This window comes from Capsicum annuum, chromosome 12, assembly GCF_002878395.1.
Source record: "Capsicum annuum cultivar UCD-10X-F1 chromosome 12, UCD10Xv1.1, whole genome shotgun sequence".
Lineage (NCBI taxonomy): Eukaryota > Viridiplantae > Streptophyta > Magnoliopsida > Solanales > Solanaceae > Capsicum > Capsicum annuum.
This window is the reverse complement of record NC_061122.1, coordinates 223,765,825-223,782,982: the sequence shown is the minus strand read 5'-3', so window position 1 is coordinate 223,782,982 and position 17,158 is coordinate 223,765,825. Positions and strand designations below refer to the sequence as shown.

Genomic DNA, 17,158 nt, shown 5'->3' with positions numbered 1-17,158 from the left:
ATATCCACAATACATAAAAGAAAAAAGAAAAAGTATGAAATAAATGACTACTAAGCAGGAAGTCTTTTTTAATCAAAAAATAAATATATACATTTGCACAATAAGTGTAAAGAAACTTGGAAAATAGAAAAAAGCGCAATAAAGAAATATTATTGTTGGAGTTTGAACCAGAACAATCACGCAATAGAAAATTGGGAAATATCAAAAGGAGCAATAAAACGTTGTTGCTGGGGCTCGAACCTGAGCAATCACACATTAAGATCAACTTTCAAGTGGCATACCGAACCATCTCACCAGCCAACCTAGTTGCTATTGTGGGTGCACAACATATATTTAACATAATACTCTGCTATATATATAGATATACAAATCATATATGCAGAGTTTTTCTCGAGGCTAACGGGTGTACATGCACCCGCTAGCCTCAATGTAGGTCCGTCTCTGCCTTTGATCGTACGAAAATAGGGATAAATGTAGCCCATATTGATAACGACAAGAACACGTTTAATTCTAATTTTTAATGAAAACTAATTTTGAATTATTTCGCATAGTTTAGAAGCAATGAGGTTGTTTTGTTATTTAGGAGCAATGTCCTTATGATCAAGGTAGGTTTGAAATAATTCTTTTAATATGTTTCTCGATAGTTTTTACTCTCTAAATATTTCACTCTCTAAATCAATCATAAGTGAATATTTTTAAACTTCCTCAAATATTTAATAAACTCTATCCGTTAAATTTTACGAAAATCTTGAAAATATAATTTAGTGGGTAACTCACTTAATTTGGAGATGCGACTATTGCTTTTCAATTTTTGTCATTTTTGATGTCTAATATAGCCGCTTTCTTTTGTGTTGCATCTTTTGAGATATGATGAAATTTTTCTATGATTTCGATCAAGTCTTTATTTTCGTTGTTTCCCTAAAATCTAAAGGATCGAATTAATTGATTATTCGACATTGTTCCTCTAAAATTTTAACAAATCGAATTATTATTCAAAGTAAATAAAAACTAGGAAAAATAACATAAACCTTAACTTAACATATTCACATAAATTTTCATTTCTACAAAGTAATTACAAAAATTTTAACTAATTATGTATCTTCGTTGGATGTATCAAGAACTAACTATGTATATCGACAAATTTGAAATCGGAGAAATGTATCGGGAGCTAATTATGTATCTTTATAAAGCAAAAAATATATCTTCGTTGGATGTATTATAGGAGCTAATAATGTATGTCGACAGACTTAAAATTAAATTTTCCGCAATTATATAAAATATTAAAATTTTCAATAATTAAGTTTCAAACTATCGGAATTTATATTTTTTCCACTTTTAAATAAATTCAAAGGATCAGAATTACTTAAAAATATATGTAAGGGACTATTTTGAACTTATACCAAACATAAGTACCATTTTCATCATTTTGTCTTCTAACTTGGTCATATCGCCACCCTTTAATCCCTCCTATATAAGCCCGTATTTTCCGAGCGGGCAAACAAAAGAAAAAGAGTGAAGTGTGGGTAGTTGGTGAAAATTATCATTGACAATGGATGCAGATTATGGTATAGCTAGAGAACTCTCTGATCTCCAAAAACTTCGATCTCATTATCAGCCTGAACTTCCTCCTTGTCTTCAGGTGAAGTATTTATTTATTTTTTTGAATTTTTTTGATTTTTTTTTTGAATTTTTTCGTTGTTTTTTTGATGTAGTGTGAAATGTGATTTATTAGACAAATTATTGTTGTTTGGATAGAGAAGTTGTGTATTTTTTTTTTAATTTTTTATATTTTTTTTGTATTTTTTCGTTGTTTTTTTGATGTAGTATAAAGTGTGATTTTTTGGAGAATTTTTTGTTGTTGATTGGATAGAGAAGTTGTGTATTTTTTTTTTTTGCTGTAGTGTGAAGTGTGATTTGTTGAAGTTGTTGTTTTTGTTGTTGTTGATTTAGTTAGCGTTTTGAGAAGTATGCGAATAATTAATGGCTAAATGTATGTATTTTGTAGATTGGATTTGGTGTAATAATGTACTTAGTAATAGATCTGATGTTGTAGATCGGATTTGTTTTGATATTTGTCTTGTTATAGTTTTTTGGTGTAAGGTTTGTCTTGTTGTATTAGAATTAATGCTAGCACTGAAGGATGCAGCGTAGTGGTTGAGAAACATGAGGTCTCAAGCTTAAATTTCAGTGGAGACCAAAACATTAGGTGATTTCTTGCCGTATGTCCTAGCCTCGGTGGTCTAGTGTCAGCGAAGTGGTTGAGTAGGCTTGACAGATTTGACAATATTGAACAAATGTGCATGGCAATTTGACTGCCTCATTCATTCAATGTTGGTGGCTGCAATCTTTCAAATTTGGCAGCAGCATTGGATGTCATCAATGACATCAATGTAGGCTGTTTTTTTGCCTATATAAAGAGCTTCTCAGCTCATTTGTTTTGAAGACACAAGAACACAAATAGAAGTTAACGTAGAGTTTTCAAAAAAAAAATAGTCTAATAAGAGAGTTTATTAGTTGAAGAGAGGTGTTCTTATTGTGGAGCATGAACTCAACTCTTGTCTAGCGTTGTTGAGTTATTGTGAGGAGGTTGTTGTATCCTAGAGGGGTCAAGTCAAAGAAGATTATTGTTGGACCGGTGAAATAAACTTGCTGCAGTGGGCTTGAATCTCCTTAAAATTGTTGTGTGTAATTAAAATAAACTTACAAGTGAAGAAAATATAAAAGACTATCTTCTTCCTCGGCTAAGGCGCGTTGTTGGTGAAATTACAATAAACTTACAACTGGAAAATTACAAGTGAAAAAAATATAAAAGACTATCTTCTTCCTCGGATGAGGCGCAGATATCCCGCTCTCTTTAAGGAGATTCAAGCCCACTGCAGCAAATTTGTTTCACCGGTCCAGCAGTAATCTTCTTGACTTGTCCCCTTCAGGATACAACAACCTTCTCACAATAACTCAACAACTCTGGACAAGAGTTGAGTTCAAAACTCCACAATAAGAACACCTCCCTTCGACTAATAAACTCTCTTATTTGACTAATTTTTTTTTTTTGTGAACTCTATATAAACTTATCTGTGTTCGAGCTCTATTTATAGCAGTAGTATGTTGGTTCATGATGTCATTGGTGACATTACTTTGTAGTTGCCAATCTTGAAACAAAAAAGCAGCACCTTGTTTTTGACTTCAAAATTGCAGCCAAATTGGAAAGAAAAACAAATGTGTCAATTGTTGAAATGATGGGAAGTTATGGAGGCTGAAAATTGCAGCCATGTAACGTGTGTGAATCTCCAAGCATGATGGTTTTGGGCTCCTCAAAATTTGTATATTTTTTAAATCAGTCTTTGTCATAACAGACATGACGGTTTGCACCAGAGTCAGTCCACCATCTATCAACATTCTCCACCATGTTTATGTCTGTTATCACTGCCACAAATGGTTCTTCGGTAACGTTTGCCAGAGGTGTTGGTCCACGTTTTCAAAATCTGCAAAATCGAGCAATATACCCACTCTTGCCGCAGACAAAGTACGGTCCTTTTTGTTGTACATGTTGATTTTTTGCTTGGTTGTTTTCACCATTATTGTACTTGGGATGTCTACCATCATTTTTCTTGAATTTTTTCTTCTTTGGCTTCAAAATAGTATTTTTGTTAGATTCAGGGGTAGCATTACTTGAAGAAGTTAAATTTACCTTCGGTGTGATGTTTTTTTCTTCTGTTTCCTTAAGTGCATCTTGACCCCTTGCTTCTTCTTCCATACAGATTCTCATTATCAAAGTCTCAAGAGAAGTTTCCTTTTGCTTGTGGTGCATAGTTTTTTGAAATTCCTTCTACGAAGATGGAAGTTTATCAATTATGCCACAAACAATAAGGTTATCTCCAATTTTGACTTCTTCCGACCTGAGCTCGCCAACGATCATTATAAAGTTTTGAACTTGGTCTACCACTCATTTTAATATTAACACAAGAGAGTCCACTAGTTGAAGGAAGACTACCATGCATAATGAAGGTGTGCTCTGCATTGAACCTCCACTTAGTAAAACGGTAATTTTTATTCCAGAATCTTAGTGGTCTCAGACTTGAACTATGAAAGCTTAGGGGAAATAAAAAGTTACTGCTTACACATAATAGTCAAGGTGTTGACATGAGCTTTTTAGCCAGCACATTACGGCCATGTGCTATTTCGGTTTTAATGAGTGTCTTTTGAGAATGAGCTTAATTCTCATAGGAAGCGACCTACCCCCACACTCACATAGGTGAAATCCGTCTAGAGTGCTCCTGTAATTTAGCACCCCACTTATACGAGCTACAGATTTTCATTAAGAGTTTTATAAATTCAACCTCACCATCATTACAGGTTAATGCACTCACATCATAGGGAGGGATAAATAAATAGTGCATTTATCACAATAAGTCATCATGTGATTCGTTTTTCCCATTGAACCTGGTTATAGGATCTTTAGTCCCCAAGTTGGGTTTCCTCACATATGACTCAAGATTCAATAGGCTTCAATCCCATCCCCTCGACGTGCTCCAGACCTTTCTCTTGCTAAGGCCTTAGTCAATGGATCTGCAATCTTATCATAAGATTTGACATAATCAACAATGATGGTACCATTTGTCAAATATGATTTCACACTACTGTGCTTTCTCCTTATAGGTTTGGATTTACCGTTGTAATAATGGTTTTGAACTCTATCAATTGCAGCGGTGCTATCACAATGAATTAATATAGGAGGAATTGGTTTTTCAAAATAAAGTATTTGAAATAACAAATCTCTCAACCAATTCGCTTCCTCACTAGCTGAAGCTAAAGCAATTAGTTCAGCCTCCATGGTAGAGTTAGCAATAATTGTTTGTTTTTTAGACTTCCAACAAATAGCACCACCACCCAAAGTAAAAACATAACCAGTAGTGGATAAGGAATCACCTGATAAAGTGTTCCAATCCGCATCACAAAAGCCTTCAAGTACAACAGGATATTTTTTATAGAACGAACCATAATTTTTCGTTCCAATTAAATATCTCATTACTCTTGTTATAGCATGTCAATATTCATTACTTGGCTTGTTAGTAAACCTGCTAAGTACTCCTACTGCATATGCAATACCAGGCCTAGTGCAATCAGTCACATATCTCAAACTTCCAATTATGCTAGTGTATTCCTCTTGATTTATAACATCATTTTCACTTTCAACAGGAAACAAGTGAATACTAGAATCAAATGGAGTTGCAACATGCTTGCAATCAAGGAAATTATATTTTTTTAATATTTTCTCAATATACTGTGACTGGTCAAGAAAAATTCCATATCATGTTCTAGTAATTTTTATTTCTAGAATAAAATTTGCCTCACCACGATTTTTCATTTCAAAATGGCTTCTAAGAATATTTTTAGTTTCATCAATAATATTATGTTAGAGCCAAAGATCAATAAATCATCAACATATAGGCAAATAATAACATGCGTATTATTCCAAGACTTATGATATATGCATTTATCACACTCATTTGTTTTAAAACCATTATCAATCATGCAAGAATCACATCATGAATCAAACTTTTCATGCCATTGCTTTGGTACCTGTTTCAATCCATATAGGGATTTATTAAGTTACCCACTTTGCTTTCTTGGTCAGCCTCAACAAAGCACTCGGGTTGTTCCATGTAAATTTTCTCATTTAGGTCTCCGTTTAAAAAAGCAGTTTTTACCTACATTTGATGAATTTATAGATCAAAAATTGCCACAATAGCAACTAAAAGTCTAATGGATGTAATTCTAGTTATCGGTGAAAAGGTATCGAAAAATTCTAGGTCTTCTGGTTGTTTAAAACCTTTAGCCACTAGCCTAGCTTTGTATTTATCAACAGATCTATCTAGTTTTAATTTTTTACGTAAGACCCATTTACATCTAATTGTTTTACAACTCGGTGGTAAATCAACTAGCTTCCAAGTTTTATTGGAAATTAGCGATTTTATTTCATCATTTACAGCCTCTTTCCAGAAAATAGCATCATGTCAAGACAAAGCTTCTTTTAAAGTGAGTGGGTCATCTCCAACGTTAAAAACATAATAATCAGAACCAAAATCTTTTTCTACTCTATCTCGTTTACTTCTTCTTAACTCAAAATCATCATTTTCTTTATTTTTTAAAGTAGAAGTGGAAGAACTAGGTAGTGACAATATTTTCCTTAGTCCTTAGACCCCCACTATTTTTAAAATCAAAAGGAAATTTATTTTTATGAAAAATAGCATCATTTGATTATATTATCACACTATCTTCAAGATTAAAAATTTTATAGGCCGTACTATTTGAAGCATAACCAAGAAAAGCACAAGTAGTAACTTTTTTACCCAACTTAGAGATTTTAGGATCCATTAACCTTACATAGGCTAAGCAACCCTAAACTCTTAGATATCCCAAATTTGGCTTATGACCTTTCCACAACTCAAGTACTTGGAATGGAAGATGTCGAGTTGAGGTTTACTTCTGGAAGGGTATTAATCTTAAAAGATGTACTTTATACTCCTTCTATGAGAAAAAAATTGATGTCTAATTTTCTTCTTAATAAACAGGCTTCAAACAGATTATTGAATCTGATCAGTATGTGATTGTTAAGAAAAACATTTTTGTGGGAAAGGGGTATGCATATGATGGTATGTTCAAGTTGAATGTTGAAATGAATAAACATCTACTTCTGTTTATATGTTTTCTTCTACTAATTTCTAGCATGCTCGTTTGTGTCATATAAATGAACGCTATGTGGGAATCATGAGTAGTCTAAGATTAATTCTAATGATCAAAAAGAACTTTGAAAAATGTGAGGCTTGTAGTAAATCCAAAATCACAAAAAGGCCTCATTTTCAAGTTGAAAGAAAAATTGAATTATTAGAATTAATTCATATTGATATTTGTGAACTTAATGGAATTTTAACTCGTGGGGGAAATAGATATTTTATCACTTTCATTGATGATTTTTCTAAGTTTACACATGTTTACTTAATGAAAAATAAAAGTGATGCATTTGAGAATTTTAAAACTTTTCTCCATGAAGTTGAAAATCAGTTTAATAGAAAAATAAAAAGAATAAAAAGTGATAGTACAATAAACTTACAACTGAAAAATTACAAGTGAAGAAAATATGATAGACTACTGCTGAGGCGCGGATATCTCGCTCTCTTTAAGGAGATGCAAGCCCACTGCAGCAAATTTGTTTCACCGGTCCAGCAGTAATCTTCTTGACTTGTCCCCTCCAGGATACAACAACCTCCTCACAATAACTCAACAACTCTAGACAAGAGTTGAGTTCAAAGCTTCACAATAAGAACACCTCCCTTCAACTAATAAACTCTCTTATTAGACTAATTTTATTTTTTTGTGAACTCTACATTAACTTCTATTTGTGTTCTAGTGTCTTCAAAACAAATGAGCTGAGAAGCTCTTTATGTAGGCAAAAAACAACCTACATTGATGACATCCAATGCTGCTACCAAATTTGAAAGATTGCAACCACCTATGTTGAATGAATGAGGCAGCCAAACTGCCAAATTTGAAAGATTGCAGCCACCAATGTTGAATGAATGAGGCCGCCAAATTGCCATGCACATTTGTTCAATATTGTCAAGTCTGTCAAGCCTAGACAATATTGGTTCTTCTATTACTGCTGCCTAATTTCTTAATTCTCCTTAATTGTTCTTTCTTTCTGAGTTGTAAGCAGTAGCTTTTTATTTCCCCTAAGAAGTAATAGAAAAACCAATACTGTCTAGACTTGACAATATTGAATAAATGTGCATGGCAATTTGGCTGCCTCATTTATTCAACATTGGTGGCTGCAATCTTTCAAATTTGGCAGCTTGACTGCCTCATTCATTCAACATTGGTGGCTGCAATCTTTCAAATTTGGCAGCAGCATTGGATGTCATCAATGTAGGTTGTTTTTTGCCTATATAAAGAGCTTCTCAGCTCATTTGTTTTGAAGACATTAGAACACAAATAGAAGTTAATGTAGTGTTCAATAAAAAAAATTAGTCTAATAAGAGAGTTTATTAGTTGAAGGGAGGTGTTCTTATTGTGGAGCTTTGAACTCAACTCTTGTCTAGAGTTGTTGAGTTATTGTGAGGACACTGTTGGACAAGTCAAAAAGATTACTGCTGGACAGGTGAAACAAATTTGCTGCAGTGGACTTGAATCTCCTTAAAGAGAGCGAGATATCCGCACCTCAGCCGAGGAAGAAGATAGTCTTTTATATTTTCTTCAGTTGTAAGTTTATTGTAATTTCACCAACAGCATGAGGTCTCGGGTTCAATTCCCGCTAAAGATAAAAATGTTAGGTGGTTTAGTGGTCAATGAAGTGGTAGAAAATCATGAGGTCTCAGGTTCAAGCAGTGACAAAAACTCAAAGGTGATTTCTTTACATTTGTCCTAGCATTGGTGGACTGAGTTACCTGGTACTTGTTGCTACTTGTTGCTGGGAGGTGACACGTACCCTGTGGAATTAGTCGAGGTCCGCACAAGTTGGCCTCGCTCAGACACTATAGTTATCACAAAAAAAGATGATCTTGTTCTTAGTGGAGACAATTTTTTGTTTGTTTTTTTAGTCATTGTGTTTATATGTGATTTATTAGTATGATGATGATATGAAACGAGTTTAAGTGAAGAAGTTAGAATTCACATAGCGGACCTCAACTTGTTTGGGACTGAGACATAGTTTTTCTTTGTGTTAATATATGATTTACCAAATTTAAAAGTAAGTTGATAGAGTAGCTGTGAGAGAAAAAGAAGAGAGTATGTTCAGTGGAGAAAGGCAGTAGGGTGGATTCGTTATTGATCGAGTTTTAAACTAAGGGCCATTTGCCATCGGGGATTTCTTGATTATTAAACGAAAAGGAGAGAATGCATTCTCCTATCGTGTCAAGCGCCTCTAACACTTTGTTTGGATGGTGGTTACCAATGGTATAGTATGATATTGTTACTAAGAGTACCATATTTGTTTTGATTATTTCTTAAAATATATGATATGGTCTAATTTCATGGTTAGGTAACCATGAAAAAACTCACTTTATGTAACCAACCACCTATTTGGTGGTATCGCGTTGTTACCTTATATTTTTTTTCCTCATTTTACCTTTACTTATTATTTTATAATTCTATTCTATCGTTTATCCTACCTTTTTATAGTAGCCCTACCCCATATCTTGTTTTTCTAGTAGGTTTATCCTTCAAATTATTGATATATGAGGTTATGTAAAAACGGAAAATGATACAATCTATCCAAAAGATGTATATATTAAAACAATACAGTCCGGTACAATACAAATTACAACACAATAACATACAATACGATACGTTACGAAACAATACGTCAAAACCATCCAAACAGAGTGTAAGAAGAGATGCTGATTGTCTCAGGTCATTATTCACTGAGCCATGGTCCTTGGTGATTTTTTGATTATTAAAAGAAAAAAGAAAAGAGAAACTGCGTTCTACTTTCCTGTCAAGTGCCTCTAGGAAGTGATGCTGATTGTTTCTTGTTTGAGGGATCACCAAGGTAGACTTTGTATATGGTGTCCTTATTCCATCAGAACATGTGTATGCTGCAGTTACTTGTGTATGCTGCAGTTATTTTCTTAGTACAAATCAAGAACAGATTATGTATGGACTTCTGTTCACGTAGGTGATAATGTATTTTAAAGTTTTTCATTCATTTATTGGATTATTCTGTTAGACGGGTCTTCATTTTGATATTACCAACTTCCACTGGATTGGTAATGAAATATGCTGCCAGTTCTTTGTATGTATGATATTGATATTCACTAAAAAATTGCTCTTTGAAGTGTTTGCACTTGATAACTACTCAAAGAGTTCAATTCTACTAAATATAAGGATGAAAGATTTTTCTATCTTCAATTATGAAGTTTATTAAATCTGGTTTACAACAGGGTACTACCGTGCGGGTAGAGCTAGGTGATGCAACCACTGCAGCAGATCCCTCTGGTGCACATGTCATAAGTAGGTCTTTTCCTCACACTTATGGTCAGCCGTTGGCCCATTTTCTTAGGGCAACTGCCAAGGTCACTGGTGCTCAGATAATCACCGAGCATCCGGCAAAGAGGTATGAATTATAATCTTTAGTTTACTTGATTAAAAAAAGAATCTTTAGTTAGTAACCAATGACTTCAGGGTTGAGTTCCTGAGATGTTTTCTCCAATTCTATGTTGAACAAAGGTGTATGACAATTATTCTGTTTCGGTGACTAACAATTCCTTCCCTTTAGCTACGCATTAAAAAAAGAAACAATTCCTTCCTCTTAGTTGTTTTTGGAATTCCTCTTGCGCTTGCTGTCTTTAGAATCAAACTGAGGGGACTAAAAGTCTAAAGCTAATGGTTCCTATCAACACTGATGTATTTGTTTCCTTATAAACATAAGGACAGAAATTCACAGAGACATGGATTTCCTTGAAATGAGCTTTATTCATTTTTAAGCACATCATAAACATATCCTGTTTCCTAACATTCTCATTGTGTTCACTCTTTTCTTTTTAGGGTTGGAGTTGTTTTCTGTGGGAGACAATCTCCCGGTGGACATAATGTTATATGGGGTATACATGATGCCCTTAAAATTCACAATCCTAACAGTACTTTGCTTGGTTTTCTGGGTAAGTAGTCTTTTTGGTGTTGGTTTTCTATGTTCTGTGATGTGTCTGTCCATACACTCTGCAATAAATCTGTTAGAATTCAAGATTGTTTTCAACTCCTGGTTGAAATCTCCTTGTCATCTATTATTGGGACATCAAGGCAGTAAACTCTTAGAAGACCTACTTCATGACGGTTAACATGGGTCCCTCTTACATGTTTCATGTTTGTTATGCCAAGTGTCATCATTTTTCTGCTGAAAAACTCCTTTTCAAATGGCAACAGGTGGTTCTGAAGGTTTATTTGCACAGAAAACCCTTGAGATCACCAATGATGTTCTTGCCACCTATAAAAATCAAGGTAGAATCTGGTTTTGGATAAAGTCGGTATTTACTCCCTTTTGTCTTTAAACTTATCATTAGTTGATTTGTCCCCATTAAGGTGGTTATGACATTCTGGGTCGGACAAAAGATCAAATTAGAACAACCGAGCAAGTTAATGCCGCAATGGCTGCATGTAAATCTTTGAAATTGGATGCCCTTATCATTATTGGAGGTAGTTATTATGCAGTGTTTTGGTTCATTATGGACATGCACACACAGAGATATACATCCTAACATATGCATTGTATTTTGAAGGGGTAACATCAAACACTGATGCTGCTCAACTGGCAGAAACATTTGCCGAAGCAAAATGCCAAACAAAAGTATGCATGGGTTGAGGCAGTTATCTTTATCTAATTTACTGTTATGCGTCTGGCTTTTCATGAATAGAAGTGAAGAACCTACTTTTTCTCCAAATACTTTTGCAGTATTCCAGTTTAACCTAGGCGTTCTATTCCATTTTATCCTCTCAATATGGAAGGTTCATACTTTCTGATTGTCTTTTTCTCCAGGTGGTTGGAGTTCCTGTTACATTAAATGGAGATCTAAAGAATCAGTTTGTTGAAGCAAATGTCGGTTTTGACACAATATGCAAGGTATTAGTCCAATTATACCAATTATATGAAAGGAAGCATTCATGTAAGGACTATTTTTCTAGAATATGCATAGTTAACATCTAACGCCTTTTCCTTTGAGAGGCATTTCCATTTAGACTTGTGTTCAAGCTCTCCACTTTAACTTTGAGGGTCTTTTTTATGGTGATGGGCAGGTTGAGTGTTCATTTTACTCGTTATTCTATATGTGATGGAATTTGAGGTGAAATACATTCAGCATATACTGAGTGTTAAATTTGTAGGTCATTTTGATGACTTCTACCTGAGAAAATACTCCTTGTTTTCCTAGTTATGATGCTATTTGCATGCTCCAACTGAAATAAATTGCTAATAAATTATAAAAATGTTTTCTTGGGAAGAAGCTTATTATTATCCTTGTGTTCATCTTAGGTCAACTCCCAACTCATTAGCAATATGTGCACTGATGCGCTCTCTGCGGAAAAGGTAATTTCATGTTCTTCACATCTCTTCCAATTTATATGGAATAGTAGGTTAATTAAATATTATGTTTCTGGTGGGTTTCGTTTCTGTTATATGATTTTGTTTTGCTGGTGTTGACTGTGTTGTTTATGTTTACAACCTTAACTTTTATATTTCCTATCTCTGTCTTTTGTCATTCTTTTACTATAACCTGGTAATCTTTTCTTTTCAGTACTACTATTTCATCCGACTCATGGGGCGAAAGGCATCACATGTTGCCTTAGAATGTACTCTGCAGTCACATCCTAATATGGTTTGTTTTACAGCTTCACTGAAAAACTAATGAAGTGATAATGCTGTTATGACATGATCGCTTAGAACTTGCAAGCATTCTCTATCAAGAAGTGTTAATAAATGATCTTGCAGGTAATTCTTGGTGAGGAGGTAGCTGCATCAAAGCTTACTCTTTTTGACATCACACACAAAATTTGTGATGCAGTTCAAGCTAGGGCTGAACAAGGTACGAAAAATTTACGTTTTCTTTGTTGTCTTTGAGGTGTTTTTCCAACTAAATTTTCTGCTCACTGAGTTTTTGGATTTAGATAAAAACCATGGTGTGATCCTATTGCCAGAGGGACTTATTGAAAGTATTCCTGAAGTATATGCTCTACTGCAGGTAAAATCCAAATAAAAGAGTTTTATTTCTTAGCCTACCTTCCAGTTTTCCTTATCAAACCCTCTCACTCACCCAAGGAAAAAAGAAACAACGGGGAAAGAGAACAACTTGGCCAAAACAGAAACACTTCCCAACCTCAATTGGCGGGCTTCTATGATTCTTTTTTTGGAAATGGAATTTTTGGTTTTCATAGTGCGTTGTTATGATCCTATGTTACAGGAAATTCATGGTTTGCTCACACAAGGCGTTTCTGCTGATAAGATTTCCTCTCAACTATCACCTTGGGCATCTGCGCTCTTTGAGTTCTTGCCGCCATTTATAAAAAAGCAGGTACCACTTGTGTATTGTTGGAACTAAGTACTCAGATATGGCAGATATTAAGTTTCACTTGGATAGTTCTTATAAGAAGTATTTATTATGCTGTAGCTCCTCTTGCACCCTGAATCAGATGATTCAGCTCAGCTATCACAGGTAACTAATTCTCCCTTTGGATGGTGTGTTTGGTGATATGTATGAACTATAAATTTTTAGTTGATTATTCTTTTATTCTTCCTCTCAGATTGAAACCGAGAAACTTCTAGCTCATCTTGTGGAAAATGAAATGAATAAACGAATGGTATAGCTTCCCTCTTCCTCTATTCCGAAATGCATTGTGTTGCATGTAATGTTTTGTATGGCTTTTCAATAGGGGCAAATAAATGAAATATCCCATCTCTAAACAGGAAAGAAATTTTAGTAAGGGTATGTATGTTGTTTTACTACAAAAGCTTTTGAGCTTGTACAGTAAGTAGCTCACTGACTTCTGCCAACCTCTACATTGTTGTTGACTAGTTGTGTTACATTTCTTGGCAAATTTATTTGATGCAAAGTTACAAGGATGATTTTCTTTAATACAAAATCATACCGTCTTTCATAGAGAATTAAGGACCACGTTTGTGCAAGTTTGGAGTGGTGGAAAAATCAGTCAAGTTTTTCTGTTTCCTTATTTCATGAAATACAGCTCTTCTTCATGACGTTTTACATTGGAATGCTAAATCTTAAAGCTGCTTGCTAAATCTTCCTCCCCAAAAACATGGTTATGTTACATGAACTCTTCATTAGCTTTGACTTAGACTTAGACTTAGACTGGGTATGGCTATTTCATGTGGTCCTTCATCAGAAGCTTAAAATCATGCTGTATTGACTACAAACGTTTCCGTTACTAGTATTGACTACGTAACCATGTTCATTGCTATTACTCAAATTCCTTGAACATATAAGTTTGTTACTTAATATTTCATACAGATCCTTCAGCCATTGCTATGTTTTCACTGAGCAGTCTTTCTTTGTAAACTTTTGTTTGCTTCAAAATCATTGTTATTACTTCTAATAACTGGTCATTTGAAAAAGTGAATCCCACATATTTGCTGCCTTGGTCAGCGTTACCTTTACATAACCTGTTTTGTATCTTGTATGACTTTACAGAAGGAAGGAACTTACAAGGGAAAGAAATTTAACGCTATTTGCCATTTCTTTGGTTATCAAGCTCGGGGATCATTGCCATCAAAGTTTGATTGTGACTATGCATATGTAAGTTTTATTTGTTTTCCTAGCTTTTCCTTTCTTTTTCTTTGAAGTTGAGACAAACTCCCTCCGTCATATTTTATACAATGTTGTTGGACTGGCACGTGGTGTTAGAAAAAGAGAAAGACTTTTGAACCTTATGGTCTAAACAAGTACTCCCTCCGTCTCAATTTGTTTGTTTTACTTTCCTTTTTAGTCCATTTAAAAAAGAATGCGTCTTCCTCTTTTTTGGCTACTCTTTAATTCCAACTTTCCATGTGGCATGTTTAAGATCCACACGATTAAAGAGCATTTTGGTATATTCCACATATCTTTAGTTTAACACCACAAGATCAAAAGCCTTTCTTAAATTTTGTGTCAAGTCAAAACCAGATGAAGTAATATACATTTGTATGGGCTATAAATCAACTCATTAATGGTAAAATGGGAAGTTTAAAGTAAATTTTTTGTAAATATAGGAAGATCTGGACAAACTAAAAAGGGAAGTACATAACATAGATTGGGATAGAGGGAGTATAAGATTACTATAGAATCAGAAAGATAGTAACAAGAATTACATGCCAGGTACTCGGTCACGTCTGCTATCATATTTTGGCTGCTGGCCTCAATGGTTACATGGCCACATTGACTAACTTGAAGAATCCCGTCAACAAGTGGCGCTGTGGAGCTGCTCCTATAACTGTAAGCTCCTTCCTTTATTTTGTACTGATGTCCAATTGGAACTTGTTGAGTAAACAGTAAAGTTTATCTACCTTTTGTGAAGCTGTAATAGTTATATTTAAGGTTTCACACTGTCCACTACCCACAAAAAAAAGGAACAGAAGAAAAGAGGAAAAAGATTGAACTTATCACTGTTTGGTTTACTTCTAGGCTATGATGACTGTGAAGCGGTATGGTCGTGGTCCTGGCAAGGCATCAATTGGAAAGCCTGCTCTGCATCTAGCCACTGTGGATTTGAAGGGCAAAGCATATGAGTATGTCAATTTCCTGAATTTTGGCTTGTTTACAAGTAAAGCCTAAGAGGGAGTTGAAATTTTGTGGTTGAAAAGTAGAAAGTGGACAGTAAATTCCGAGGAAAACCTCTCTTAAGAACTGGCATTCTGAAGTGAATTCTGTGCATATAACTGATGTGTCTCTTTATTTTGGTGCAGATTATTGAGTCAAAATGCGTCAAAGTTCTTGCTCGATGATGTTTATAGAAACCCAGGGCCCCTCCAGTTTGATGGGCCTGGTGCTGACGCAAAGGCTGTAACTCTTTGCGTTGAAGATCAGGATTACATGGGTCGTATTAAGAAATTGCAAGAGTATTTGGACAAGGTAATGACTGTTAAACCCTAATATTTTACTCTTTATATAAAATTATAGCATAATTTCCAAGCTTTGGCGATAAGGTTACGTTCACTTTTTTAACCTTGGTTTGGTGCATGCCTTTTCATTTTATAGGTTCGTACAATCGTGAAGCCTGGATGCTCACAAGATGTCCTGAAAGCTGCATTGAGTGCCATGTCTTCTGTCACAGACATTCTTTCTGTGATGGCCTCCCCTTCAAGCAACGCGAACACACCATTCTAGATGAGAACGCCCCTTTAACCTTGCGGAAATTAGAGGAAGTCCTATTTGTCAAACTTAATAGAATTCACAGCCCTTTCTTTTTTTCTCCAATGGAACTTTATTTAGTTGCAGAAATGTTAGTCGGATTGTATGACATTATAGAGGCCTTCAACTTAGTTTGTTTCTTTATTTGTGCTTTTGAAATTTTGATGAGTCGAATAATGGTGAGAAGATTGCATTTATTGTGGTTTTAAGGGGTAACAATGTTGGTCGGATTGTGTGACAATATATGCATAACCTATCATACATGATTTATAATGATAGGTTCCTTGAAGGGGAGCTTTGGTGTAATAGATAAAGTCGCTGCCATTGACTAGGAAGATCACGGGTTTAGGCCATGGAAACAGTCTCTTGCCGAAATGCCGGGTAAGTCTGTTTAAAATAGACCTCCTTCTGACCCCGCTCATAGTGAGGTGCGTTAGTGCACCGAGTTGGCCCGAGGGTTCTCAAACAATCTCCCACTTAGTAAAAAGAGGATGATCATTGGAAATATATGTAACATATGTTCTTTTGCCTTCACTCCATGTTTAAATATTTTTCATAAATAATAATTTAATTGTAATTTACAGTATTGTTTATGTTCTTTTGCCTTCACTCCATGTTTAAATATTTTTCATAAATAATAATTTAATTGTAATTTAAAGTATTGTTTTTGTATTTGTCTATTCTCTTACCAATATACTTTCCTTTTTTCATTATTTTTATCATTACTTTTTTACTCCTCTTCCTTAAAATTAAACCTGTTCTTCATTATGCTCTCCAAACCTCACCTGAGATTATACTAGGTAGGTTATTTTGTAAATCTTTTTAGATTTTTTTTTATAACATAATACATAAGCGTGCCCTTTAAGTTGGCCGCTTCTGACATCTATGTTCTCCAATTTTGGGTGTGCAAGTAGATGCTTAAACTATCATAAAGTTAGATATATGCGTCCTATGAGGTAATTTGCATATATATATTTGGTCAGTAATTTTCACTTATTGAAAAAAAAAAAAAGAATTAATCAGTTTTAAAATAAGTGAAAAAAACAAGAATTAATTTTGTATTTTGTTCATTTATTTCATTATAGAACATCATTTAATGTAATATACGTTAAATCAATATTTTTCACATGTAATATACATTAAATCAATTTATCACTTTTCTTTTTCATCTAGAAAATAATATTTGTTTAATTATATAATATCATTTGCTTATCGATAATGTAAGGATAAAGTAGTCATTTAAAAAGTCAACTGAGATAAAGGAGGAAAAATATCTA

General features: G+C 34.3%; 1 protein-coding gene across 1 annotated transcript; it reads left to right on the top strand.

Moving 5' to 3' along the window:
• Positions 1 to 1,448: 1,448 nt before the first annotated feature.
• LOC107851137 (pyrophosphate--fructose 6-phosphate 1-phosphotransferase subunit alpha) lies at positions 1,449 to 16,175 on the top strand. Its single transcript, XM_016696064.2, has 19 exons — positions 1,449 to 1,639; positions 9,936 to 10,108; positions 10,540 to 10,652; positions 10,915 to 10,989; positions 11,071 to 11,184; positions 11,268 to 11,335; positions 11,525 to 11,608; positions 12,017 to 12,070; positions 12,279 to 12,359; positions 12,473 to 12,566; positions 12,649 to 12,722; positions 12,942 to 13,052; positions 13,149 to 13,193; positions 13,282 to 13,338; positions 14,187 to 14,291; positions 14,850 to 14,966; positions 15,156 to 15,259; positions 15,437 to 15,602; positions 15,729 to 16,175. The coding sequence occupies exons 1-19, from the start codon at positions 1,550 to 1,552 to the stop codon at positions 15,855 to 15,857; spliced, it is 1,854 nt and encodes a 617-aa protein (XP_016551550.1). The 5' UTR covers positions 1,449 to 1,549; the 3' UTR covers positions 15,858 to 16,175.
• The last annotated feature ends 983 nt before the right edge of the window (positions 16,176 to 17,158 follow it).

Coding starts and splice junctions, on each gene's coding strand:
- LOC107851137 (XM_016696064.2), top strand. CDS start 1,550: ATGGATGCAGATTATGGTATAGCTAGAGAACTCTCTGATCTCCAAAAA. Junction 12,071..12,278: donor ATGCGCTCTCTGCGGAAAAG/GTAATTTCATGT, acceptor TTTTCTTTTCAG/TACTACTATTTCATCCGACT. Junction 15,260..15,436: donor TTGAAGGGCAAAGCATATGA/GTATGTCAATTT, acceptor ATTTTGGTGCAG/ATTATTGAGTCAAAATGCGT.